The sequence below is a fragment of the Podarcis raffonei genome, chromosome 13 (genome assembly GCF_027172205.1).
Source record: "Podarcis raffonei isolate rPodRaf1 chromosome 13, rPodRaf1.pri, whole genome shotgun sequence".
NCBI classification, from domain to species: Eukaryota; Metazoa; Chordata; class Lepidosauria; order Squamata; family Lacertidae; genus Podarcis; species Podarcis raffonei.
The window spans coordinates 35295658-35321823 of NC_070614.1; the positions used below are offsets into that span (position 1 = coordinate 35295658).

At 46.8% G+C, this 26166-nt stretch overlaps 3 protein-coding genes across 8 annotated transcripts; all 3 read right to left on the reverse strand.

The window, feature by feature from the left end:
* Nucleotides 1-202: 202 nt before the first annotated feature.
* Nucleotides 203-3677, reverse strand: LOC128400742 (sulfotransferase 1C2-like). The gene is made up of 7 exons (XM_053363198.1): nucleotides 3555-3677; nucleotides 3250-3424; nucleotides 2804-2932; nucleotides 2549-2704; nucleotides 1911-2044; nucleotides 1207-1387; nucleotides 203-702 (listed from the first exon to the last, which is right to left on the reverse strand). Exons 2-7 carry the CDS (start codon nucleotides 3419-3421, stop codon nucleotides 590-592), a joined length of 885 nt encoding a protein of 294 aa, XP_053219173.1. The 5' UTR covers nucleotides 3422-3424; nucleotides 3555-3677; the 3' UTR covers nucleotides 203-589.
* Nucleotides 3678-6130: 2453 nt separating this feature from the next.
* LOC128400739 (sulfotransferase 1C2-like) lies at nucleotides 6131-14979 on the reverse strand. 2 transcript variants are annotated; one of them, XM_053363190.1, is made up of 8 exons: nucleotides 14808-14979; nucleotides 13864-14041; nucleotides 13632-13760; nucleotides 13446-13543; nucleotides 12038-12164; nucleotides 11150-11244; nucleotides 8738-8918; nucleotides 6131-6449 (listed from the first exon to the last, which is right to left on the reverse strand). In XM_053363190.1, exons 1-8 carry the CDS (start codon nucleotides 14814-14816, stop codon nucleotides 6337-6339), a joined length of 930 nt encoding a protein of 309 aa, XP_053219165.1. In that variant the 5' UTR covers nucleotides 14817-14979; the 3' UTR covers nucleotides 6131-6336. The 2 variants fall into 2 exon arrangements, with proteins under 2 accessions (XP_053219165.1, XP_053219166.1); XM_053363191.1 differs by having other exon boundaries at nucleotides 13864-14038; nucleotides 14808-14978.
* Nucleotides 14980-18358: 3379 nt separating this feature from the next.
* LOC128399386 (sulfotransferase 1C2-like) lies at nucleotides 18359-25683 on the reverse strand. Of its 5 annotated transcripts, none has more exons than XM_053360778.1 (9): nucleotides 25549-25683; nucleotides 24968-25136; nucleotides 24696-24824; nucleotides 24495-24592; nucleotides 24081-24207; nucleotides 22830-22924; nucleotides 20450-20488; nucleotides 19234-19414; nucleotides 18359-18564 (listed from the first exon to the last, which is right to left on the reverse strand). In XM_053360778.1, exons 2-9 carry the CDS (start codon nucleotides 25131-25133, stop codon nucleotides 18452-18454), a joined length of 948 nt encoding a protein of 315 aa, XP_053216753.1. In that variant the 5' UTR covers nucleotides 25134-25136; nucleotides 25549-25683; the 3' UTR covers nucleotides 18359-18451. The 5 variants fall into 5 exon arrangements, with proteins under 5 accessions (XP_053216753.1, XP_053216750.1, XP_053216751.1 ...); XM_053360775.1 differs by having other exon boundaries at nucleotides 20450-20491; nucleotides 25549-25682; XM_053360776.1 differs by lacking the exon at nucleotides 25549-25683 and adding an exon at nucleotides 25382-25480 and having other exon boundaries at nucleotides 20450-20491.
* Nucleotides 25684-26166: the final 483 nt, after the last annotated feature.

Below are 26166 nucleotides of genomic sequence, written 5' to 3' on the forward strand. Positions count from 1 at the left end.
CAGCCAAAACTCCAATCTATGGTCTCTCTTTTGGAAATGAGGATTTCTGACCAATGCAAATAGCACTTTCAGAGGAGGAGTTATTTGTGTTCTGTAAGGGCGTATTCTCTGAACATGAGAAGAGCAAGCATGGCAACAGAGCAAACCTGTTTGTTTATTTACTTTGCAAAAGCAAACAAAGGACAGCCACAAATTCTAAAATGGAACAGGAACTGTTAAGTTGTGGGTGAACATATCAGACGACACAGCGATTCTTCAAACAGCTCTTGTTTATTCACAGGCCAGGACAGAACTGAAGGGTTCAGTCAGCCTGCTTATATAGAGGTCCAGGACAATGTAACTGTAACAATTTTCTAAAACTATCCAATCACTGAACGTCACTTTCGATCCCTTATTTGCATAACTATCTACAGTATCCCCCTGCTGGCCCAGGGTGAGAACTTCAGTACATAACAGGAACCATTCCCACAAAATTCATTTTAGGTAGGCCTTGCTTGTGGCTTCAGTCCTGTATTGCACTGAATGCAGGTCAAGTAAGCACTCCAGGCCTGTTGTTGTGAAAATCCTGATGTGGGGCATAGAGGTGCGTTTATATCTCTGTGCGAAAGTTCAGGCCGCTGCCCTTCAGTAACTGAGCGCAGGTGTCATCTAGCCATTCACTCTGAGCCACTGTGAAGTGTTTCTTCCAGTTTCCAACAGTGCCTGCAGGTGGGAAACCAGGTCAGAAAAGAAAAACATTGACAGCCTGGTTTTGTCAGGCGCCTTTCCTAGCAGTCTTGCGTTTCATACTCTGTCTTTATGGGACCCTGAACTTCTGCCACAATTGCAGTTCACTGCAGAACACCTGGGAAATGTTCCAAAGCAAACACAGCCTGCTGAGTCTTGCTGTTACCCTCTTAGCAAGAGCAGAACCACTAGGTAATTTCAGATCCTGGTGATTTAATTGTCTTACAGGGTGGCCTTTTATGTTTGACCTCACCTAACAAATAACATTTCTCATCTCCCCAGCCCCCTGTTCCATGCTTGGCAATTGCTTCTGCACTTCTGATATTGTCGAACAAGAAGCCAAAACCAGTTCCTAACCCCAATAAAAAGAAATAACTTCCAGACTTTGCTTTTGCCCTATTTAGAATGTGCCAACACTGCCTCCCCCTCCTGCATTCTGCAGATTCTCCAAACGGTCCCCTAAGACCTGTTTTCTCTCACCTTTTCTCATGAAGGGTGACACACTGTGGTCCACGAGAGAGGAGGGCAGGGTGCTGTAATTAGCCATCGGGTTTGTTTTCATGCTCTCAAACTTTGTGTGCTCCACAATCTGGTTCAGAACTGATTCTGGGAGTTCTAGGCCCATAAATTGGATCACTTTTCGGATTTCCCGGGCTGGGTCCTAAGGAGAGAAAGACAACATGGGAAGGAGGATTCGGCCTGTTAGTGATAGAGAGTTTACCTTAAGACACCTCCCTGGCTTTAGGGAGGCTGTGTCTCCTACTTAACAGAGGGCAGTCGTCTAGCCGAAAGGCTGCCTGGCCCAAGTCCAGGTGGAGGATGGAGAAAAACAAGAAAGGAGAGCGGGGGCCTTGAAGATGCCCATCAACAGCATCAGAACAGCAGACTGAGCAAACATACAGGCCGCCCGATTACAGTCTTCCTCGCAATGATGAGTTATAACTGTGTTGCTATTTAAATTACAGTAATTGTTTAAATATTTGCAACTATGCATATACACCAGCATGTCCACATTGGATGCAAATCAATGTCCTCTTTTTTGTGATGCATGTCGTTTTTTGGAAACGCCTAAGTGCCCCCCTCACATTTGTTTCTTTCTAGACTGCGGCACTGCCGTCAGAAAGTACCGTCCTTGAGATGTGTGTGTGTTTGTGTGTGTGTGTGAGATAGAGAGACCTTCTTACCTCTTTCATATCTTCATAAAAGAGGTAGAGGACTGGGTGACGGTCCTTGGCCTCCCACCAACCACGAACATGGTCAGACCAAGAGCCCCAGGCAACTGCAAAAAAAATGGACCAGTAGAAAGTGAACATGGCATCTCAGATTCGTCTCACATCTTCCTCCCTGTGTCCTGATGCACAGACTATATTTTAGTTTTTTTTTTTAACATTATATTTCTACACCATCCTTCACCTGGGGATCACACAAAAATTTTTATTAAGAATATTATTTGGGTTGGGTTGGAGAGTGTGTGTTATTCGTTCGTTCGTTCATTGCTCAGTGGAATGAAACAAGAAGCAGCCATACCACCAACCCACCAACCACCTCATGTGGATTGTGCTGGTGTTTAATTCCTTTAGTGGAAAGAGGTTATGAAGGCTCAAAGCTGGTCTGGAAGGACAAATTCACACAAGGCCAGCCCACTCCTCAAAATATCGAAGTCTAGAAGCTGAAATTATTCTGTGATAAAAGCAAAAGCAAGACAATGATGAGGGCAAAAAGAAGAGACCCGTGCTCTTGAAACAACCTCTCTTTTGGTGACAATTCCACATGATCATGGCTTCGTGCCAGAATATCAAAACAACGGAACTGAGAGATTAACATTGGTTTAGATTAAACCTTGCCCTTTCATCAGTCTCACCCTGGTGAATTATCCTGACCTTGCATTTCTGTTCCCAAAAAGAAGCAGGAAGCAGCTGAACCGGGAGGTGACTTTTGAGTATACGTGGAGAGGGCATTAGGTCTGCCTGTTCAACACCTGAAAGAACAGAGGGCACAATCCAGCCTCATGATGATAAGCCCTTCACTCTACCCTCACCACTCTCTTCCCCAAAGTTAAACAGTACCCACTACTCACCAGAAACAAAAGGTTTCATAGGAGGCATGTCTATGAAGGGCATCCGCTCATAGATGGGTTTCTGATTACATTTCTCCAGGTCACCTCTATGCTGAACCATGCTCGCTATTTGCTGGATCCAGGTGGTCCCTGCCAGAGGAAAGTGGGAAAGCTTAGTAGTTAGTAGTGGAGTGGGAAGAGGAAGCTCTAGGGGGTTAATGGGGGATGGCAGGGGGTTGGCGAGCAAGCAAGCAGGGGCACAGCCCCTAGTATATTTGCAGGTAGGTATGTTATAGGACCCATGATAGTCTTGTGATTGAAATTTGTTTTGAACTGTCTTTTATGCTGCTGCTCAAATTAAGCACCACCACTATTCAACCAGTGTCCCACCATCCCTTATGTTCCCTTAGTATCTCCCCTCTGCCGTGCTCAGTTTTCCTTATTTCTCTCTTTATGAACCCCTTTACCTGCTTTGGGGTAAGTGCAGATGAGAAGATCGTCAGGGCGTGCTTTAAAGCCCTTTATGGTACCCCAGTGCTCGCGTAATGTATCGGGGAAAAGGACCCCTTCAATCTCCTCCAGGGTTGCTCGCTTGGGGTGCGTGGGGTCAAAATCTCCTGGCCCTGATTCAAGATCCATCACCTGGAAGCAAAATATATTTTAGTCAAATATGACCCACTCCTTGTCCCCCCCCCCAAAGAGCTGGTGCTGCTTCCTTTACTTCCTTTTGGGCCAAATCCTAGTAGGGGAGTAAAACTTCATGGCCACCTACCAGCTCTCCTCTACTTTCGGACAGCTGCACTTCTCTCCTTTCTTCTGTCTTTCTCTTGTTTCCTGAAGTTAGTTCCTGACCCAGGAATTGCAAATTGAGAGAGCAGGGTGTGTGCTTCCTCAGTTGAAGCTGTGGCTGGGCATCCAGCCAGGACCTTCCCCTAAATTGGCAGTAATTCCCCTAGTTGGCTAAAATTGTGTGAGATAACACACTCTCTCTCTCTCTCTGTCCCATGATACTTTATCAAAGGCACTGGTATGGAACCTCAGTCTCCACCCTAGCTAATTTAACCCCTTAGCGTGTGTACACAGGTAGCAAACCCAGGTGTATCCTGAACAGCCCAGGATAAGCTTTGTCCTACCATATTCCTTCATACCAAGGGAAGGGCCTTCAACCTTTGATCTGCAGTTACTGTACTCAGTTCAGGGCAAGGCATCCTGCAGGTCTAGATAACAAACGTTTACAAATTAGTACTTCCCTGACTCAAGTCTCGCTCTCTGGCAGGAGATGGACCTGGAGGCGATATTTGAGCATGCAGGAAAAGGACATCGCCTCCACTTGTTCCACAACTGCAACTCCAGAGGGTGAACATCCAACCTGGTGCTGAGAAGCCTTTCACACACTCACACTCTCACCCATTATCTCATTGAATCGATACCTATTATTCACCCAAGGGATGGATTTTGGAAGGCACATCACTGTGAAGGGCATCTGTTCACAGATGGTGCCTGAACGCATTTATGTAGACCTCCTCCATGTCCAGTCAAGTCTACCATTTCCTGGAATCAAGTAGTCCCTGGCATGAGGGTGGCCAGAAGAGGCATAGAGAGTGCGTAACAGTCAGCCAGTGGCCTCATCTCCGTATTCCCCCTCCAACTGGTGTCTCTCCCAGAGGGAAAGACTAGACCACGTGAAAAATGAACATAATATTTTAGCTGCAGTCCATTCATTTTCAGCTTTGTATTCTTGTTATTTAAAAAGTGTGCCTAGACATTCCATTGTTGTGCCCATAACCTAGGTTTAAGGTGCCATTTAGCTCCTAGCTTTCATATCTCAGTTTCTAATACTGCCTGTAAACCATATTTTCTTACAGAGAATCCAGGTGTCCTGCCTGATAGTTTGACCTTTGCCCCAGGGGCGCAACGTGAGGGGGTTGGGGGGCCTTAGCCCCGGCATACAATTTTGAGGGGGCATGAACCAGGCACCCCCATGCAGGGATCCCTGTCCCACCCTGCCTTCCGCCTGGGGTCTCTCGGCCCCAAAGCCCGGCCTGGCCTCACTACCACATCCCCTGCCCCCTCACTGAATGGCTACCTGGCCAGTGTCTGGGGCTGGGGCGGGATTCACGCACCAAGGGTTGTGTCGGCTAGCTGGGCTCCCCCTGCATGGGTGGGCCGGTGGTGCAGCATAGACCCACTTGGCTCTGGTGGTGAGAGCTGGGCTGGTGCAGCGGGTTCTGTTCACCCTCTGTCCCCTGCCCCCCCCCCCCCCCGTGGCAGGCACCCTGGGCACCAGCAAACCATGCAATGCCACTGCTTTCCCCCACTACACGCCATGATAGAAAAGGCTCAACCTTTGTTTATTCAATTTAGAGCAACACTTAAATATCGTTTGCTACTGCCCGCCCCGTGGTGTTTTATTGTGGACATGTTCTTGACGCAACAATTGTACATTCCTGGTGGTCTTATTCTGCTTTGTGAGTTGTTCTGTGATGCTTTCCTGGTGATACCACATTATTGCTGTCTGGAGGGCTGACGTATAAGCAGGTGGTGGCAACGAGGGAGAAATAGGACAGGTCACCCATTGTTAGTTGGTTGACGCTGCAAAAAACCCACAGCGATGCCTTGGAAATGTTTCGTTGCTCAGAGAAGAGAGGAGCATGCAACAGAAATATGTTTGTTTTTCATGAACAAAGACCCTCTCAAGCACAAACTATGCAGGAAAATGTGGGACCCATTTATAACTGCCCCATTTAAGACCTAAAACAAGGCGGGGTACAATTTAAAACACCCAAATGTCACGCAGTGAGGCGGTGCTCAATCTCTCCTGCCGCAGCACTGCCTTCCCCCAGCCAGACTCACTTCCAGTGTTAGCTGGTGAGGAAAGGACTTTATAGGACCGTGTAGGTATGGCGAATGGTGGAGGACAGGCACCAACAAACCCTTTCCTTGTGATCCTCTGGCGTTTGACCTATTCAATTTAGATCTGATGAGGAAAAGCCCCTGCTATTTTTAAGGCTGTGTTCATATTGCTGCCTTAGAACTCAGTGCTTGTCTTCATCAGTGCTTTTCACAGATCCTTCCCCCACCCCAAGCTGTTCACATCAGCACTGTTTTGTTAGTTTCAGATTCGTTTCTGTTTGTGTACACGCTAACAGGGGTTGGGAAGTGGGTAGGAAGGCTCTCGGACCCCATGAGAGCCTCAAGCCCCCTTCCCAAAGTCCTAGCAGGCACCTTGAGGGCTGCGGCGAGGGTGTCAAATGGCCTTGCACAGGGTGGCATATTACCAAGGTCCACCCCTGTTCACACGTTTGCTGGGCATGAATTAGGAATGACTTAAGGACTCCAGTCGGTGTGGAGCAGGTTTAATTATTGATTTCATTAAATTTATACACTGCTTGATTGTAAAACAACAACAACATCCTAAAAGCTGTCTGAGAAACAACACCTCAATCAGTAGTATTGTATAACAAAGAGATTTTCCCTTTATCAATATGGATCTTTTATTCAGCTCCTCTTCAGTCAAAAGACTGGAAGTCTCACTATGAGGAATGGAGAGATGCTTACAGCTGTGTGCGGAAGGTCAGATTGCTGCCCTTTAATAACTGGGCACAGACATGATCTAGCTGTTCACTTTGAGCCACTGTGAAGTGTTCCTTCCAGTTTCCTACAGTTCCTGCAGGTGGGGAAGACAATCCAGAAAAAATTAAGCTGTTTAACATCCCTTCAACCATCTGTTTTCCTATCTTCTTTTCTTTTTCTTTTAACTCAGCAGATTTCAAACTTTCTCTGTTTAGGGAGCCCTTCCTCAACTTAGTAAATCTGCTCAGGAACTCTTGCACAGGATTCTGGGAAGTAGTCTAGAGCAAACCCTTGGCTGATGTGAGGGACTACTGGACCAATAGTTTCTCTGCCTGAAGTAAAAATCTCCCTCCTGCAAGCTGTATATTTTATTTTGGAGCCGGTGTGTTATTCCTACTTGTTATGTACTGAGTTGAATAGGATCCAAACTGCAGCAGTCTGATTGGTCCTAGAACAATAGGATCCAAAAGGCAGCAGTCTGATTGGTCCTAGAACAATAGGATTCAGAATGCAGCAGTCTGATTGGTCCTAGAACAATGCAGCAGTATGATTGGTTGGCAGGAACTACCCAATCATGCTCCAGATAGAAGTGAATCCACAACCTGATTGGCTTACAGTAGAATTCCGGAATTAGCCAATCATGTGCAGCCCATTGTGTAAATAATGTATATAAAGCAGATACTTTGAGGGGACTTTCATTCATTCCTCCTCACCACTATGAGCTGAATAAAGAGCATGAAATCACTTTGCGACTCTGAGTATATTTCACTACTTCAGTTATGAATTCACTGTTTGGCCTTGAGCCTTTCACCATCTCTCAGCTCCGGTACTCCAACTGGAAATTAGGAGTGATAAATACTGGCCCACCTTACAGGGTTGTTGTGTGGAGGCAAACATGTTGAAGATTTTGCAATCTTAAACACATGGTCCTTGTTACCCACTTATAAAGGTAAAGGGACCCCTGACCATTAGGTCCAGTCGTAGCCGACTCTGGGGTTGCGGCGCTCATCTCGCTTTATTGGCCGAGGGAGCTGGCATTTGTCCACAGAGAGCTTCCGGGTCATGTGGCCAGCATGACTAAGCCACTTCTGGCGAACCAGATCAGCGCACGGAAACGCCGTTTACCTTCCCGCTGGAGCGGTACCTATTTATCTACTTGCACTTTGACGTGCTTTTGAACTGCTAGGTGGGCAGGACTTATACCTGAAAGCAAATTCCTGGCTATTACTTTTTGAGGCAGATTGAGCATCATGGGACAGAACAGTGGTGAGTGATGGGAGGGCTACAATTATCTCCCAACCGTTAACTTCTACCAGCTGACCGGCTAAGGGACAGGGTCATCATCCCCCCACCCCGAAATGAAGCACAATCCTCATCTCCCTTTTCAACATTCCCAAGTTCAAAATGGCTCCCAAAATCTCTGAAGGTAGTCACTTCCAATCCAATAGCTATTTCATAATATTGCTGAACTACCCTGAATGTAGGGCGCCAAATAGGCCCCCCCCCCGGGGGGTCAGCCAATGAAAGGGCCACCCCCGCCAAAGTTGATGGGCACTGCCATTCAAATTATGTGTGTGTGTGTCATGCTATGCCGTGCGATCAATTATGTGGGGCAGGACTTACCTACCCCCCAAATATTTTATACAAGTTGGCACCTGAAATAAGAATATTGAGGGGTCCCTTCAAGGGATTCAACTTCTTAAACCTGATCTTTATTAAAGCTGTTGCAACAGGGTGCTCCCCCCACATGCAGGAGAGAGGAGGAGGACCCTGGACAAAGGTGTGCAAGCCCTTATATAGACTTTGAAATTGCCCACCCTGTAGCCCAAGACCACCCCCCAGATACATCATACCTACAGCACAGAAGGGATGTAGCCCAAGACCACCCCCTTAATACATCAGAGAAGGGGCGGACTACAACAGAAATCAGAGTGCGTTGTTTTTTCTCCTGTCTGCTAGGTTACTTGATCGGATTACCTGGGCATCCTGGCCACTCTTTTGTTATGATAACTACTCAACTCCTGAATCCAGGTCACAGGTCACAGGCTCACCCTATTCACATCTTAAATGTGCCCTTGAGACAGGATTTGTGAGCAAAGAGACAATGGGGAGGCTCCCCATTTCCTTCAACCTTGCAGAGAAATATTTGAGGTCAATTTGGAAGAGAGAAAATGGTTTCAGGGGTTTTCTGTGGGTTTCAGACATGTGGTTTACATTTGTATGTGTTTGCTTGGTACATTTATGAACATCTATTTTATATATATAAGACCTTAAAATTCTAATAACACACCCCTGACTGAAAGTGACTGTGCACTGCTTGCTTTCACTGTTGCCCCTATCAGTCCCCTCCCCCATCCTGTCAGATGGGTCTTTGGTTCCCACCTTTTCTCATGAAGGGCGAGATGCTTTGGTCCAGGAAGTCAGAAGAGAAGGTGGTATAATTTGTCATTGGGTTTGTTTTCATGTTCTCAAAATCTGTGTGCTGCACAATCTGGTTGAGAACAAATTCTGGGAGCTCTATTCCCAGGAACTGGGCTACCTTCTGGATTTCCCGGGCCGGATCCTATAGAAAAAGAAAGGCAACTGGGAATTATGTTCACATGTGGTGGGGGTGTAAATATGAAAAAAAAAATTCTGGCAAAGGGTGTTTAAGGAGCTAACACAAATCACTGGGTTAAAGCTGACCAAAAGTCCAGAGGTAGCATTATTATCAATTTATGATAGGGTGGAAGGTTTGCAGGCTACGAAGGACTTGCTCACAAATTTACTGACAGCTGCACAAATTATGATAGCTAGGAAATGAAAGGGGCAAGCAGAATATAAAATGGGAGAATGGTATAAAGAGGTGAGGAATATAGCTATTAATGATAAATTAATTATTTCAAGGAGATATGGAAGGTGTTTATAGAATTTGTACTATTAAAACAGAAAGGGGCAAACTATCGCAAGAGGTGTTGAAATTTTGGGAGGTTGGATAGTTACAGTGGAATGGTCTTGGTGGTGTGGTCACGTTTTTATTCTTATATATTTATGATTATTACTTTGTCATCATCATGAAAAAAGAAGAAGCAACAGCATTTGGAAAAGAAAGAAAGAAAGAAAGAAAGAAAGAAAGAAAGAAAGAAAGACAAGAGTTGTGATGGGTAGTGTGGCAAATCAGGTTGTGTTCATCTAAAGGTAAAGGTAAAGGTACCCCTGCCCGTACGGGCCAGTCTTGACAGACTCTGGGGTTGTGTGCCCATCTCACTTAAGAGGCCGGGGGCCAGCGCTGTCCGGAGACACTTCCGGGTCACGTGGCCAGCGTGACAAAGCTGCATCTGGCGAGCCAGCGCAGCACACGGAACACCGTTTACCTTCCCGCCAGTAAGCGGTCCCTATTTATCTACTTGCACCCGGGGGTGCTTTCAAACTGCTAGGTTGGCAGGCGCTGGGACCGAGCAACGGGAGCGCACCCCGCCGCGGGGATTCGAACCGCCGACCTTTCGATCGGCAAGCCCTAGGCGCTGAGGCTTTTACCCACAGCGCCACCCGTGTCCCACTGTGTTCATCTAGAAATTGAGTATTCCTAACTCATCATCAACAGCATCATCATCATTAAATATTAGTGACTACTACTAATAACAATGCAATTTATATCCCACTTCAACCCAAAGGAGCCCAGGGTGGCAAATACATCAATTTAAAAAAAAAAAAAATTAAAAAGCATTCTCCGAACAATTAAAAATGTTCTCAAAGCTGTGATTTCAGGATTGCCCAGAACAGTGTCTTTCAGCCATCAAATGCGTAAACAGAAATGTTTTTAAATTCCTCCTGAAAGTCAGTAATGAGGGAAACAGATCCACCTCACTATGGAGGGCATTCCACAGAGAGCTACCACTGAAAAGACCCTGTCATGGGTCAATGCCAACCGGGCAGTCTCTGTTGTGAAGTCATGATCCTGTGAGCAGGGACCGCTGGGTGGGGCCCCTCAGGCAGGTGGTAACAATTAGTCCCCAAAGTGGGAGCATGCGATGGGGATGGCTGGTTGACAGTATTCCCCAGCCCCTATAAACCTTTGAGTTAACCTGCCGTGGGAGGGAGAGAACACGCCGTGTTTTAGACTTGCTGTTTGATGTTCTGTAGTTGGTACTACCAGAGAAAAAGCCAATAAAGCCTGGTAACCCATTCAGTGCCTGCGTGTGATTGATTAGTACAGTGGTACCTCGGGTTACATACGCTTCAGGTTACAGACTCCGCTAACCCAGAAATAGTGTTCCAGGTTAAGAACTTTGCTTCAGGATGAGAACAAAAATTGTGCTCCGGCGGCGCAGCAGCAGGAGGAGGCCCCATTAGCTAAAGTGGTGCTTCAGGTTAAGAACAGTTTCAGGTTAAGAACGGACCTCCGGAACGAATTAAGTACTTAACCCGAGGTACTACTGTAGCTTGGAGGGAGGACTTGGGAAAGCGACTCCCACCTTGACGGACTCCAGCAGCAGCACCACCAGCACAACATTTCCCTGATGAAAATAGGGATATTCTATTCCTATTCCTATTCTTAATTTACTTCTCTATGATTCTGTGAATTCTCCTCACCCCCAGGGGTTACCTGCGAGGTGAAATACATTTTACCACATGATGGAATCTGGCTGCTTATGACTTTGAGTCTGTTATGGGGAAGCTCACTGAATTTGTTTCTGGATCTTTTGGGGCCCTGCTGCCAGAAGCCCACAGCATCAGAATATTTCTTCAAAGCATTTCTAGTGCAAATAATCTCCTTAGTGGAACCTACAGCCTTATGTGTATGTTGCCTCTTACCTCTTTCACGTCTTCGTAAAAAACGTACAGAATTGGGTGACGTTCTTTGGCCTCCCACCATCCACGAACATGGTTGGCCCATGAGCCGTAGGTCACTAAATAATAAACCGAAGGGTTAGAGCATGGGTCAGCAACCTTTTTCAGTCTTGAGCCGGTCCATTGTCCCTCAGACCATGTGGTGGGCCGGACTACAGGTATCTATCCTGTAGCTTCTTGAGAAATACTGCGTTTTCACCTGATTTGAAAATGTAAGCCACCTTTAAGCTGAAGTGTGACCGTTCGTGACAGCTTTTGCACATGTATGTATGACAGCTTCATTGAACAGGATTTGGTGGAGGGTGAAGGCAAGGAGAGCCCAGATGGGTAATGCATATTGGACAAAGACATTCCTGCCCAGTCTCTGGTCTGTATAGCAAGGTAAAAAATGCACCTTAAAATGCAGTAGGGGGTAAAAGACTTTGCTGCATTTTAAGCTGCTAAAGTGTACATAGGTTAAGTCTTCTAATATAGGAAGGGAAATGGGATTATTGGTTAGTACATAGAGATGGAGAGTCAGCGAAATCCTCTGAAGCGAGGGGGCAAGTCGTGTGAACCTGCAAAGTTCTTTGCTGTTGTTTTTCCAGCCACGGGAAAAGTGACACTATGGGGAAGAGACGGACACAGGTCCGGGCGCTATGCTTCACTCTCTAACCTAGGGGTAGGCAACCTAAGGCCCGTGGGCCGGATGCGGCCCAATCGCCTTCTCAATCCAGCCCGCGGACGGTTCAGGAATCAGCATGTTTTTACATGAGTAGAATGTGTCCTTTTATTTAAAATGCATCTCTGGGTTATTTGTGGGGCATAGGAATTTGTTCACCCCCCCAAAAAAAATATATAGTCTCTACTTACCTCCCCCTGCAATGTATTTCTCAATAAACTCTTCCCACGTGCCAGGCTCTGGAAGGAATTTGTTCATGCGGTGAAAGTGAAAGTAGGAGACTGCGTTGTCCTTGGCATTCCTGGCCACATAAATAATCTGTGGGTCAAGAGAGAACCCAGGAGTCCTAGTCACAAGCCTTTTACTCTGCACTGTTCCAGTCCATACAAATCACCTCGCCTTCCTGGTTTTTGTAGTGCTCAGTTCTTTTGCAAAACAGTTCTAGGCATGTCTACTCAGAAATAAGTCTCCGTGAACTGAATGAGAATTACAGCCAGGTAAGTATGTTTAAATCTACAACAAAGCCATATTGAAGTCACAAACTCAACTTGACCACACCACTATGCGTGAGGAGCAGGAGTTGCATTGAAGGCACTCTGCTAATGCTCAGAGGCACTCCTTCACTTGTATCTCACATATTCTGAAGCCGAATCTGGCACTGCAAACAGGCTTAATGCAGGATCAGATTAAGCTTGCAGTCTGAACATGTTTAGAGACATCCTCTTTTTATTTTAGGTTTACATTTTCCAGGCAGTGGTGCAGGTAGGTAATTTTAGACCCAACAGACATACAATAATGGTCTAACGAAGCTCCTTAAGAAGCTCATGTGTATCACTTCAGTTGCAATGCATACAACTGAGCATTTCTCCCCATGACAACTACCATTCCATGCTTCACATTTCCTGTACTGTTTTCCTGATAACGTTAGCAGACAAAAACTGCTTGCCAACCTTCAGATTGGCTGCTCCCTAGGCTGCATCACTGGTCCCAAGGCAGAAGGGGTGTAGCTCAGCAGTGGAGCATCTTCCTTGCGTGCAAGTTTCAATTCCTGGTCTCTCCAGGTAGGTCTGGGAGTGACCACTATTTGAAACCCTGGATATAGGCTGCTAGTCAGTGTGGATTGTCACGGAAAAAATATATCACCAAGGACAAGTGCTCCACAATAAGGAGTATAGGCAAGCAGACAAATATAGGCATAGACTTTTTCTTTACAATCACTTGTGTATTTGATAGAAGTAACATCAACTCATACATCAAGACCCGGACGCTGTTGTACAGCTCAATGATTAAGCCCCTTTGTGGAAAGAAATGCTGAGTTTACCGGAAAGAGCATTTGTCTGCTTGTCTATACTGTACTCCTTCTTGTAGAGCACTTGTCCTTGGTGATATATTTTTCTGCGACTTTGCCTTGTGCTATTATATCACCACCCTTTGTATTGTCTGTCGAAGTCAGTGTGGACAGCAAGTGGACTTGGTAGACCAACGGTCTGAATAAGGCAGCTTCCGACATTTCTAAGGTTGAGCCCGGAAATTGAAATCGAACCCAGGGTGGAATCTCAGCTCCTACTAAGCCATCTACATCGCCCAACTTGTTCTGACCTTGCAGTTTTGCTTCCAGAAGGAAGGCGGCAGGAGCTGGATTGGGAGGTGGGATTTGATCGTGCGCGGAGAGGGCATTCCCGCCGCCACATCCAAGCCTGCAAAAGCAGAGGGTGACTTACAACCTTGTGCTGAGAGAGTCTTTGCCCTTCCTATCCTCTCCCTGAACCAGTGCCTGTTACTCACCTGAGGGTACGGGCTCTGGGGGAAAAAGGTCTATGAAGGGGTTCCGTAGGTAGATTGGCACCTGAGCGTATTTCTGGGGGTCTCCTCCTTGCTGGATCATGTACACAATTTCCTGCATCCATGTAGTCCCTGCCAGTGAGGTGTGGATAGCAACAAAGAAAATCTGCTTAGGCTGAGGCCAGTAGCCCTTGGTCTCCCCTTTCTCATCCCCATGTGATTTCTCTCCATTTACCTGCTTTGGGGTAAGTGCAGATGAGAAGATCGTCAGGGCGCGCTTGGAAGCCTTTCAGTTGATCCCAGTTCTCTTCCATTTCTCTGAGCAAAGGAACTCCCTCAACTTCCACCAGCATTGGACGACACTCGGACTTCAGGTCAAGACCTTCCAGCTCAGATTCGAGACCCATCGCCTGCTAGTGGAGCAACAGGAATAATATAGTGCGGTCATTTCAGGAGGGGCCTGTTCCCCACAGCAGTGCAGCCCTGGAATCAAAGGCATCTCTCCTAGCCAGACTCCAGCCGGCCTGCCCGAGATGCATCCCAGCCATTTTCGCCCCCTTCTTCTTCCTAGGACACCTCGCTCTCAATACAGTGGTACCTCAGGTTACAGATGCTTCAGGTTACAGACGCTTCAGGTTACAGACTCCACTAACCCAGAAATAGTACCTCAGGTTAAGAACTTTGCTTCAGGATGGGAACAGAAATCGCGCGGCGGCAGCGGGAGGCCCCATTAGCTAAAGTGGTACCTCAGGTTAAGAACAGTTTCAGGTTAAGAACAGACTTCCAGAACGAATTAAGTTCTTAGCCCAGGGTACCACTGTACTCTCTTTTCCTGACACCTCAAACACAAACCCCATCACCATGGCAACCTCTGTCTGTCCAGGTCCAAGAATTCCTCTCAGGTGGGCCATCAACACCTTTTGTCATGTCTAATATCCCAGGTGAGGCCCTGGCTTGGAAAGGAAGCTTAGCCTGTATTTTTCCACTGGCCTGCAAACTTCCCTTCAACTAATCAAAAATCCTACCATTATTAATGTATAGGGTTTAGCCACCCCCCAAATCTATCACAGTATTGTGCTTCACTGCTTATCCCCACTGTCTCTGCCCTGCTCTCCTTCAGCACCACTTGCTGACCCTGGAAGAACAAAACTTGCTTCACTCATTACTCCAGTTACGGACCTTTGTCATTCCTTACTTTCTTTCCCCTGTCTCTTCTCTTGCCTCTGAAAGAAACTGCACTGTACAGGACCTGCCTGAGGTGTGTCTGCTTATATGACAGAGTCCAGAGGGGTGAGGAGGGAGGTGCTTCTGATTGCTGTTTTTCTCATGCCCAGGCATCCAGCCAAGAGCCATGACTCTAGGAGAGTGTTGACTATAGGAGTGTGTCCTTGTGGATTAAAGTTGGGGGGAGGGGGAATCAGAGCAGGATTTTGGGGCAGACACATAGCTGTCAACCTTCCCTTTTTTTGTGGGAAATTCCCTTATTCCAGCACCGTTTCCCGCTGCTTCCTGCTGCTATCCCGGATTGTTAGATACCCTGTAGACTGTCCTGTAGAACTCCGACCTGCACCCGGCATCATTTAAGTCCTTAAAGGTTGGGCCCTTCTAGAGATTTATTTTGGACTACAGTTCCCATCATCCTTGACCATTGGTCCTGCCAGCTAGGGATGATGGGAGTTGTAGTCCAAAAACAGCTGGAAACTACAGTCTAACTGATCTCCACAGGGCTGTGGTAAGGATAAAATGGGGAGGACCATGTATATACTGCCTTGAGCTCCTTAAAGGAAAAGTGTGATATGAATGTAATAAATAAATACAAATTTAAAAAAAAAAAGCTGTGTAGGGCTTTGTGGGTTAAAATCTGCACTTTAAATTGGGCCAGGACTTGAGACTGGGAAGTGCTGGCAGGATGTGATTAAAAATCCCCACTCCCAGCTAATATTCTTGCAGCTCTAGTTTGACTCAACAGCAGTTTCCAGACCATTTTTAACAGCAGCCCCAGGTGCAACACATTGCTGTTGTCTAAGCAGGAGGTTACCTGAGCACTGAGCACTGTAGCTCAGTTGTCCCTATCCAGGTATGGTCACAGCTGGCATATTGGCCCAAAAGCTGATAAAAGACACTTTGAGGCCACTTAGAAAATACTTGAGCTCCTGTTGCCTGTGGGAAGAACTCTGTGGCAGGAGCTGGCCTTCCTCCTGGCCGGGCCATTGTCCCCAGTTCTGCCCTTGGCTCTGAACTGAGGCTCTGAACTGAGGGGAACGGTGCTTGTGGGGAGGGCAAGACGTCCAGGATTGCCACTGATACCGATGTGGGAATTCCACCAAGCCCTCTCCTGTGAGGAGCCCAACTGCCAATATGCCAGCTCTCTGTGTGCGAGTGTGGCAGGAGTGTGGCTTTGCCCTCCTGGCCTGGGTGTTGCCGCCAGCTCTGCTCCTGGATCTGACCTGCAGGTGGGAACAGTGCTTCAGAGGAGGAACTGCTCATGATCCCAGGTAAAGAGAGCCAAAACCGACATTGAAATGGGTTGAAACTTGAGCTTACTCCCCCCCTCCCTCCTCTCATTCATTTTTCCTCTTATGCCATGTCTTTGTGAGCCTGAGGGCAGAGGGGTGGTCTTAGACATAGGAGCCGACTCCTGGCAGCCAAGTTCCCTTCACCCCCCCCCCCAAATAAAACATTTGAGGAGGCCAGCTCCACCCCACCCCCCAATGGATAGCCGTTGCCATTCAAATGGTGTGTGTATGACACATCTTGTGAATGATTATGTGAAGCAGGACTTAAACACACACACCCCTCATATTTTGTTCAAGTTGGCACCCCTGGTCTTAGAAATGATTTTTGTAAGTTGCTCTTTAAGCCTTTTGAGGCTAAAGGGCTAGGCATAAATGCTGAAAATAAGGAATTATGAGCTCAATTCCGCTGTCCCTCTGGCACTACTTACTGGCAAGGAAATAAAAATGGTACAATCGCCTACCAACTTCCCTCCCTTCACCAGTTACCAGAAAGCGCCTCTTTGTTCCCCTGTACTGCTGTTTGTCTGTACAGTGGTACCTCGGGTTAAGTACTTAATTCGTTCCGGAGGTCTGTTCTTAACCTGAAACTGTTCTTAACCTGAAGCACCACTTTAGCTAATTGGGCCTCCCGCTGCTGCCACGCCGCCGGAGCACGATTTCTGTTTTCATCCTGAAGTACTATTTCTGGGTTAGCGGAGACTGTAACCTGAAGCGTATGTAACCCGAGGTACCACTGTACTGTACTGTACTGTTTGTCTGTACTGCTTGTTCTAGTCAGGTCTGGCTAGAATGCCTGTGTTTTTTGGTGAGGTATTTTCTCTTGCCTCCGGTTTCTTGTGCTCCAGGGCTGGGTTTCGTCTGCTGCTTCCTGGCCTTGCTGTGCAGATTTCACCATGGCCATATAATTTGTGGAGGTTAATGTGGGCTTGAGTAGTGATACCCTACGACATCTGCAAACGGAGAACACTGATTCCAACCGCACGCCACTACCTTAAAATGCCTAAATCAGCTGGCTGTTGTGATACCCTCTGATCTTCCGCTCACGCCAGCAATCTGTGCTGGGGTGTAAACAGACATGTGACATGTAACAATCCATATATCTGCAGCAAAGGGTGGAATGGAATTCCCAACAGGCACCACCATTATCCTGTTCTGCTGGTGAAAGTTGCAATGATTACCAGAGCCTCTTCTAACCACAGAATTACACGGGCTACCAATTCAGCTACTGAGCGTAAGAAGGGCCTGCTGGATCAGGCCAATGGCCCATCTAATCCAGCATCCTGTTCTCACAGTGGCCAACCAGATGCCTATGGGAAACCAGCCAGCAGGATCTGAGCACAAGAGCCCTCTCCCTTCCTGCGCTTTCCAGAACTGGTAGTCAAAAGCACTGCTACCTCTGACTGTGGCTGCAGAGCAGAGCCATTGTGGATAGCAGCTGTTGCTGAAAACCCCAACACGGCCTCTTGGTTTGAGATTGAGGAATTAAAAGAGGGGAGACTCACAAAGGCTTTTTCAGGGCTCTTCCCTTTTCAGTCCCCATCCTATTCTGATTTTATAGGGGTGGGAGAATACAAGAGAAACGTCGCTGTTGAATTTGCTTGCAAAATTCAGCTTTCGTTCTCCCTTCCTGGTCAAGTGGCATTGAAAGGAGAAAAATAAAAGAGCATCGGCAACAGGGCTTGGCAAAAGTGTGTTTGAATCAGCCCTCTTTTAAGGAAACAAATGAAATGATCATGGGTTGTGGCCAATTAAAACCAATTCAGAATAAGTCTGTTTGAAACCATTGGACCTAATTTAGCCATGGCTATCCTAGGACTTGCCGATCGCATGGTCGGTGGTTCGAATCCCCGCGGTGGGGTGCACTCCCGTCGTTCGGTCCCAGCGCCTGCCAACCTAGCAGTTCGAAAGCACCCCCGGGTGCAAGTAGATAAATAGGAACCGCTTACCAGCGGGAAGGTAAACGGCATTCCGTGTGCTGCGCTGGCTCGCCAGATGCAGCTTGTCACGCTGGCCACGTGACCCGGAAGTGTCTGCGGACAGCGCTGGCTCCTGGCCTATAGAGTGAGATGAGCACACAACCCTAGAGTCTGGCAAGACTGGCCCGTATGGGCAGGGGTACCTTTACCTTTTTATCCATTTAAATGACTCTACTTTGCATAGAACTAACATCATAGTTTCAGATGTACACAAACAAAATTCACTTTGGTCCTTCCATTTGGTTTCATTGCTTATTTTATTGAAATCAGCTAAACTGTCCACTACAGGAATGTTATGGAGAAAATATCAATGGGTAGCAGAAGGATGTTCTTACAACTCTGTGCGGAAGACCAGGCTGCTGTCCCCTAACAACCGTAGACAGACATCATCAAACCGCTCACTTTGTGCCGCTGTGAAGTGCTCTTTCCAGTCTCCTACGGTGCCTATAGACAGGAGACACAATTCAGACAAAACTTCCAGTTTACTAGTCACCTTTCCTCCTACTCTAATCTAGTGTGTTCCTATTTTCATGGAACCCTCTCTTCCATATTAGCTTGTCTATCATTTCCTTCAATGTCTCCCACAGAATCCCAGCTGGATTGCAGAGGTTTCCGGGAAGTTTCCTAGGGTAAACACTCATTTTTTATCAGGCATCATCACTGTCTTCCTAAAACAGATATTATGATCTGTCTACAGCACACACTCCATGACAATCTTGGGTTTCATCTCCATGTCAGTGCTGCTAAAGCATTACTTTCCTCCAGTCCTCTGGAAGCTGACAAAAACAAGTTTTCCCACACCACTGCTTATATTGTCCATCAGTGTCCATCCACATGACCAATATCATACTATAGGAAGCAAGTCCAATTCAGAAAGGTCTGTTGCACCTTTAATTAGAAGCTTCCTGACAGTAGAGATGAAGTTTATTGAACTAACCCTTAATTATTCTATTATTATGTGGTACATCAATAACACTGCTGCAATTCTGAAACTGAAAGTGTTTGCTCCCTGAACGCTTCCACCATCATCCCAGTACCACAATTCCCCTCTTCTCTCCGATGTGAGCTGGAACTCAGCATCTAATCCCCACCCCACCACCAACAACAACATACCTTTTCGCATGAAGGGTGACACAGTTTGGTCAAAGATCAAAGACGGAATGGAGCTGTAGTTAGTCATTGGGTTTACTTTCATGTTCTCAAACATTGTATGCTGCACAATCTGGTTCACCACTTGATCAGGGAGTTGTAGGCCCAGAAATTGGGCTACTTTCCGGATTTCCCGGGCTGGGTCCTAAGGAAGAGACAAAACTGTTGTCAGGGAAGATTTGGGCTGTAATTGTGCTTCTTGATTGATTGGGGCCCACAGTTGCAAGCTTACGATATCAGACTCATTGGCCACATTCTCACAGGAAAATTAAACAGATTTCCTGGTTTTTTGTGCTTTACTGTGATTGAGCAGCATAAGATACAATAAGTCACCATTCCCTAATTCTTTGACAGAGATAAATAAATGTGTAAGCCTTGGCTTCCCATTATGGCTAAAGCAGGCACTGTGATTTTTTTGCTCCATAACTGGGCACATGACCAGCAAGCCAACCTTGGCTGGTGATCATAGCTTGGCAGGGAACTACAAACCATGATCACAGTAGGCCTCCTGCTTTGGTTTTCTCACTTGTTCTAGGAAAGCAGAAATAGCTGGGCAGTATGTGTGGAATACGCAGCCTCATATAACCAACATGCTTAACTAATTAATGCATGAAAGGGTTAAGACAATAGAGTAAGCAGTCCTGCCAGGCTTAGCTAGGTCACCAAACTCTTTGTTGTTCCATTCCACCATGTGAACCCTACCAGTAAGGAGATCTAAGCTGGATGCTCCAAGCTTAGACCGTGTGGTTTAAGCAAGCCATATTTGTGTTTCTATACAAATGATTTGGAAACATTTACCATCTGGGAAGAGGGACGCGGGTGGCGCTGTGAATAAAACCTCAGCGCCTAGGACTTGCCAATCGCATGGTCGGCGGTTCGAATCCCCGCGGCAGGGTGAGCTCCCGTCATTCGGTCCCAGCTCCTGCCCACCTAGCAGTTCGAAAGCACCCTTAAGTGCAAGTAGATAAATAGTTACCGCTTTATAGTGGGAAGGTAAACAGCGTTTCCGTGTGCTGCGCTGGTGCTGGCTCACCAGAGCAGCTTCATCACGCTGGCCACGTGACCCGGAAGTGTCTGCGGACAGCGCTGGCTCCTGGCCTCTAGAGTGAGATGAGCGCACAACCCTAGAGTCTGTCAAGACTGGCCCGTACGGGCAGGGGTACCTTTACCTTTACCTTACCATTTGGGAACCTGAGTTATACTTCCTGTCTTTTTCTTGCTGCTGAATGGAAAAGCACATGAATCAGACCTTCAGAGAGTTTGTAAGTAAAGCATTTTTAATTTACAAAACGTGTGGTCTCTTTCTATACTGAGGGAAGTTGTGAACTTTGGAAGTAATTTAGAAGGGTATATTTTAAGGTCTAACAGCCTATAGCTCCATGCTTTATTTTGCTGCATATTTTGTGATTTTAAATCTCTGCTGGGGATCTCTCACCAAAGAGTTACTTGTCCCAAACCTGGATCTAGGCATCCAGGAATTCTTCTTCTTTAAAATTATACCCTATACCTATCTATACTTTTCCCAAAGCCAACGGTCTGCACCAGCAGACTGCTCAAGCATGCCAAACCACAATAAATCAGGAGGTGTGCTGTGCAAACGCAGCAATTACTTGGAGCAGTTTAGCAACAGAGTGCTTTCATGGCTGAAAACACTACATACTTTGAGGGAATGCCCAGGGAGCATATCTAACTAGATGAGCAGCTTTGTAGATGAAGTGCCTTCTAACACTGAAATGTTATTATTGTCTTTCAAGGCCAGCAGCTGACTAATCCTTCTCCTCACCTGCCTTACCCTCCAACCCTCAATTCTACGTTGATTGGATGGATTCTTATCCTTCAGTTTCTCTTCATTTCCTTTATTGAAATGCTTTGTGTTTATTTCTGAAGCTCTTTGTGACTGCCTGGTTTGCATTATAGCCAGACATGCATGCTAATTAGACATTGGGGCCCCCAGAAATTACATTTTAGACAGAGCCTGGGATCTAGTAACAGCTGTTCTTTTCACACGGGGGACCAGAGGCCTAGTTTTAAAGCACTTTGGGATCCTATTTCATGGAATTGTGCGAAGTTCTGAAGTGATAATAAGAAACTGGGGCTGCTTAATTCTCCAAGGGCGGGGAGGAATGTGTGGTGAGTTTAAGCCAAGCTGGCTGCAGATTCAGATAGTTAATTTCCTCCAGTCTTCTTCAAGGTCCTCGGCTCGGCTTGCATTGCTGAGAGGGGGAAGTGAATCAGATCAGCCCTGGGTCACTTCTTGTTTTATCCCCACAGAGTTCTACAGAAGAAGAAAGTTCTGCTACCTAGAGCTATCAGGGATACTGGAGTGGGGAGAAACAGCCGGAAGTGGCATGGGGCAGGAAAAGCCCTTGTTGCCTCTTGCTTCCTGCCCCCCCCCCACCCCAGGCAATCTCCCAAATACCAAATTAGACTCTTAGTTTGGAAAAAGAATGTACAAAGGATTTGATTCTACTCAACCCTTGCTGCCTCTTGCCTCCCGCCTCAAATCTCTCCAATGCTGGAGTGGAAGAGACTCTTGAAGAGGTTTGGAGAAAAAACAGCAAGAAGAGTTTCAGGGGGCTAATTTGATTCAGCTCTCTTTTCTCAGCAACTAGGCTGGCTCACGAGGTTCTTCCCTCATGACATCAGTTAGGGGAAGCTGGGAGAAAGTAATTTTCTTGATCTACACAAAGCACATGCACTCACCCCGACACACAGAGAGCACGCCAATGTCCCAGTCTGTTCTTATGGTTACAGATCCTGCGCAGTTCTGTTAAATCAGGGTTGTACGAAAAGAACAAAAACAGCCTCCAACAAAGCAAACTGTAATTTAATACTGCGCCAGCTAATTAAGGGAAGGGGTGATTAAGCGGAGAGCCAAACAAGCATACCCAGGGTATTTTCTGCCAAACTCTGCCCAGTGGTGGAGACAGGAAGTAGAAGGACAGCAATAAATATGTTGAATAAGAAAAAGGGGTGGGTGCCAGTTGCAAACAGAGGAAAATCAGGTCAGCATGACCTGGCTGCAAGATAATTCTCCCATCTGGACACAGCCTAACTCTCGGGGACCAGTCTCTTTTTCTGAATGCTGTATGAATCTGACCTTTGGAGAGTTTGTAAGTAAACCATTTTAAAGCTACCAAGCATGTGGTCTTTTTCTATGCTAGGGGAAGAGGGAAGTTTTGGAACTCTCAAGAGCATATTTCAAAAGGTCTAGCAACCTTTATTTCCATGCTTTAGTTTGCTGTGTATTTTGTGATTTTAAATCTCTGCTGGGATTCTTTCACCAAAGAGTACTTGCCTCAATCCTGGAGCCTGGTATCCCAGAAGTCTCCTTTCTATATACCTTTTTCCCCCCTTGAACCAATATTGAACCAATTTGGAAGACACCATGTTGGGGGTGGCATAATTTACCCTCCATCTCCCCACCCCACATTTCAATAAGCTTGCAATTTGAGTTAGATGTCCCTTGACTCCCGGGCCCCAGGAAAGGGCATCTTTCCTGCCCAACTTCATGCTTAGGCTACATCTGGACCGTGTGTGGGTGTGTGTAAACTGCTTACCTCTTTCATGTCTTCATAAAAGAGGTACAGGATTTGGTAACGTTCTTTGGCCTCCCACCATCCACAGACATGATCAAACCATGAGCCCCAGGCAACTGCAAGTAGATGCAAATGGAGAAGAAATGCTGACACACACACACACATAAATCAGCACATCAAAATGTTCTGCAGACTGGCACCACTTTTTGCCCTCTACTTTTCAGAACTAATTAATTGAAACAGAAATGCAATAGAGCCCCAATGTAGTGGGGGAATCTGTCCCCACATGATCTGCTCCATGTCTTCTCAGTCACTGTCCAGGTGTTAAATGTTGGTGAACTACCTGAAGTCTCCTCCTGCATATATCCACCTTAGAGCCTGGATAGCTCAACTGGTTAGAGCATGGTGCTGATAATGCCAAGGTTGCTGGTTTGATCCCTGTATGGGACAGCCACATATTCCTGCATTGCAGGGGATTGGATGAGATGATGATGATGATGATGATTTTATTATTTATACCCCGCCCATCTGGCTGGGTTTCCCCAGCCACTCTGGGCGGCTTCCAACCAAATATTAAAAACAATACAGCATCAAACATTAAAAATTTCCCTAAACAGGGCCACCTTCAGTTGTTTTTTAAAAGTAAAATAGTTGCTTATTGCATTGACATCTGCTGGGAGGGCGTTCCACAGGGCAGGAGCCACTACCGAGAAGGCCCTCTGCCTGGTTCCCTGTAACCTTACTTCTCGCAATGAGGGAACCGCCAGAAGGCCCTCAGCGTTGGACCTCAGTGTTTGGGCTGGACGACGGGGTAGGAGACACTCCTTCAGGTATACAGGACCGAGGCTGTTTAAGGTGTTAAAGGTCAGCACCAACACTTTGAATTGTACTCGGAAACGTACTGGGAGCCTTGGGGTCCCTTCCAACTCTACAATTCTAAGATTCTCCCTTTGATGGCTCTTTGTTTTTAAACCACACAATGAGCGGATAGCCCTTCAATCATAGGTTTATTTGAAACATAGGACAGGCCTCTTAATCTGGTTTTCACATAACCTTCCCTATATATAATTTATAACAGTGCAGAGTTTTGCAGGTGAACAAGAGTAATTCCCTCCTTCTGCTAATGTGTATCTTGTGTGGGGACCAGTAGCTTTCATCCCTCTCTAATACAGCAGAGGAGATCAAACAAGGTCTTGGCCTGGACTGAAAGCTTGCTCAGACTGATGCACATTTTATTTTTCCCTGTTTTGTATTTATGTATCCTCAACTCACTCTTTCCCGTGAGGAAGTTCTCCAGAAACTCATCCCAGTTTCCTGGCTCTGGCATCCCCTTGTTCATGCGGTGGAAATGGAAGTAGGAGATTGCGTTGTCCTTGGCATTCCTGGCAACGTAGATGATCTGCAGAAAGGGGGGGGGGACCCAGGAGTCTGAATGCAAAGCCTTCCACTCACATCCCTTGTTCCACCTTGTGAACTTTCTGTCCCCTCCTTTTTATTTTTTGGGGGAGCAGTGCCCTTCAAGGAAAAAGGGGCCCCAAACCTGTTTGAAACCTGACTGGTCCATAATATTGAACTTCTTCAGCTGCTCATAGGCCCCCCTCTCCTCTCCTTTGCGTTTCACACAGAAACTGAGAGAGGTTCCAGGACTAAACTTTATCTTATATTAAACCCATTGACCCAACAGACCTTGCAGTTCTGTTCCCAGAAGGAAGGTGGCAACAGAGGGACTGGGAGGTGAGATTTGAGCGTTCGTGGAGAGGGCATTACCTCTGCGTTGTCCAAGCCTGAAACATGAGAGGGTGACATTCAGCCTAGAGGTGAGGATGAAACCCTTCCCCCCCCCACACACACACCCATTGTCTCTCTGAAGCGGCACCCATTACTCACCATGAGGGAAAGGTTTTGGAGGGAACAGGTCTATGAAGGGAATCCGTTGATGGATGGGGGCCTGGTCACATTTCTGAGGGTCTCCTCTATGCTGGATCATGCTTACAATTTCCTGTATCCAGGTAGTCCCTGGCAGGAAGGGTTGGAGGAGAAATATGGAGATCCAATCATTCACCCATTGGCCCCCAATCGACCAAGCTCTACAGCTCCCCCCACATTGTTGTCTCCTCACCACCAGGACAAAGCCCCTTGTTTCTCATCTCCCCATTTACCTGCTTTGGGGTAAGTGCAAATGAGAAGGTCATCGGGCCGAGCTTTGAAGGCCCAAAGGCGCTGCCAGTTATCTGCCGTGTCTTTGAGGCAAGGGATGCCGTCAACGTCCACCAGCTCTGTGCGCTTAATGGGCTCCATACCTTCCCACTCAGTTTTGTGATCCATCACCTGGTGGAGCATGAAAAGAAATAATACGAGATAAGTCGAACCTGCATCAAAATGTTGCAGAGTGGCCTCCCCATCTTCAGGGTCACCCCCCTTTCCCTGGATACACCGTCCCAGTTTCCCTTCCCCTCCTCCTCCTCCTCCTCCTTTTTTATCCTTCCCACCTTGAATTCAGCCAGTGCTTTGCTGCCGCTGAGCCTGCTCAGACCTTACTGGACTGTTGGAGGTTCCCTGAAGCTTACAGATACCTCTCTCGTGGGCACAGGCGGTACCACTGGTGAACGAGACTGCTCTTAGCGTATAGGATCCTTGTGCTTTCCACCCCAACACAGCCGTGCCCGTTGGCAGGCAGCCACATGTTTGCCTCCTGCTCTCCTGTGCCATCTATCTGAAGGAAACCAAATGAAATGCCCACCTGACAGTTTCACTCCAGTCTTAGATTGTGAGCAGCTTCTTCCTCCTTTCTGCCTCTCTCTTGCTCTCTGCGCAGCTGGAGAGGGTGTTTTTCGGAGAGAGCAAAGTCCCTGACTGAACTTCCTGGCGTGCGAGTTGCGGGCACTCTGCCAGTACTTTTCTGAGGTTACAGTTTAGATTTTGTAATAGCGTGGTGATTTAATGTGTGTGCGGCTGTTCATATGTGAGGATATCGTGTTGCATCTACTGCCCCAGGGCCTGATTTTCCACCCAACGTTCTTTAACCCTCTATAGCAAGTATCCCTGCAGAGAGGCCAGGTGACCCCCTGGTAATATACTCCGGCATTTCCTCTAGGGGGCAGGGCCCTTGAGCGATTCATATTACAGCAAGGGACCTTGGTTCCTGTTTTACTACAGAAACACACATTTTTAGGAGTTAATACAGTTCTGTTTTTTAATTTTTAATTTAAATTTTATTAACATATAAAACACATACATTTACACAATTACACAATACAGTTCAGTGAATAGAAGATCCAAGGACTGTATCCCATAATCCTCCAAGATGGATTGTAGCAACTTGACATTTTGCCCTAGCATCAGTTGAGGCTTGAGTACT

Bases quoted from the DNA above. Each gene is read 5' to 3' on its own strand.
- LOC128399386 (XM_053360775.1), bottom strand. From the start codon at position 25,133: ATGGATCACAAAACTGAGTGGGAAGGTATGGAGCCCATTAAGCGCACA. The intron at 22,925-24,080 runs GTGAGTTGAGGA...ATCTACTTGCAG, and splicing joins GAACTTCCTCACGGGAAAGA to TTGCCTGGGGCTCATGGTTT. The intron at 20,492-22,829 runs GTAAGCAGTTTA...TTTTCCATTCAG, and splicing joins TTTATGAAGACATGAAAGAG to CAGCAAGAAAAAGACAGGAA.
- LOC128400739 (XM_053363190.1), bottom strand. The intron at 11,245-12,037 runs GTAAGTAGAGAC...TTTATTATTTAG, and splicing joins GAAATACATTGCAGGGGGAG to TGACCTACGGCTCATGGGCC. The intron at 6,450-8,737 runs GTGGGAACCAAA...CCCCACCTGCAG, and splicing joins CTCGCCCTTCATGAGAAAAG to GAACTGTAGGAAACTGGAAG.
- LOC128400742 (XM_053363198.1), bottom strand. From the start codon at position 3,421: ATGGATCTTGAATCAGGGCCAGGAGATTTTGACCCCACGCACCCCAAG. The intron at 1,388-1,910 runs GTAAGAAGGTCT...TTCTCTCCTTAG, and splicing joins TTTATGAAGATATGAAAGAG to GACCCAGCCCGGGAAATCCG. The intron at 703-1,206 runs GTGAGAGAAAAC...TCCCACCTGCAG, and splicing joins GTCACCCTTCATGAGAAAAG to GCACTGTTGGAAACTGGAAG.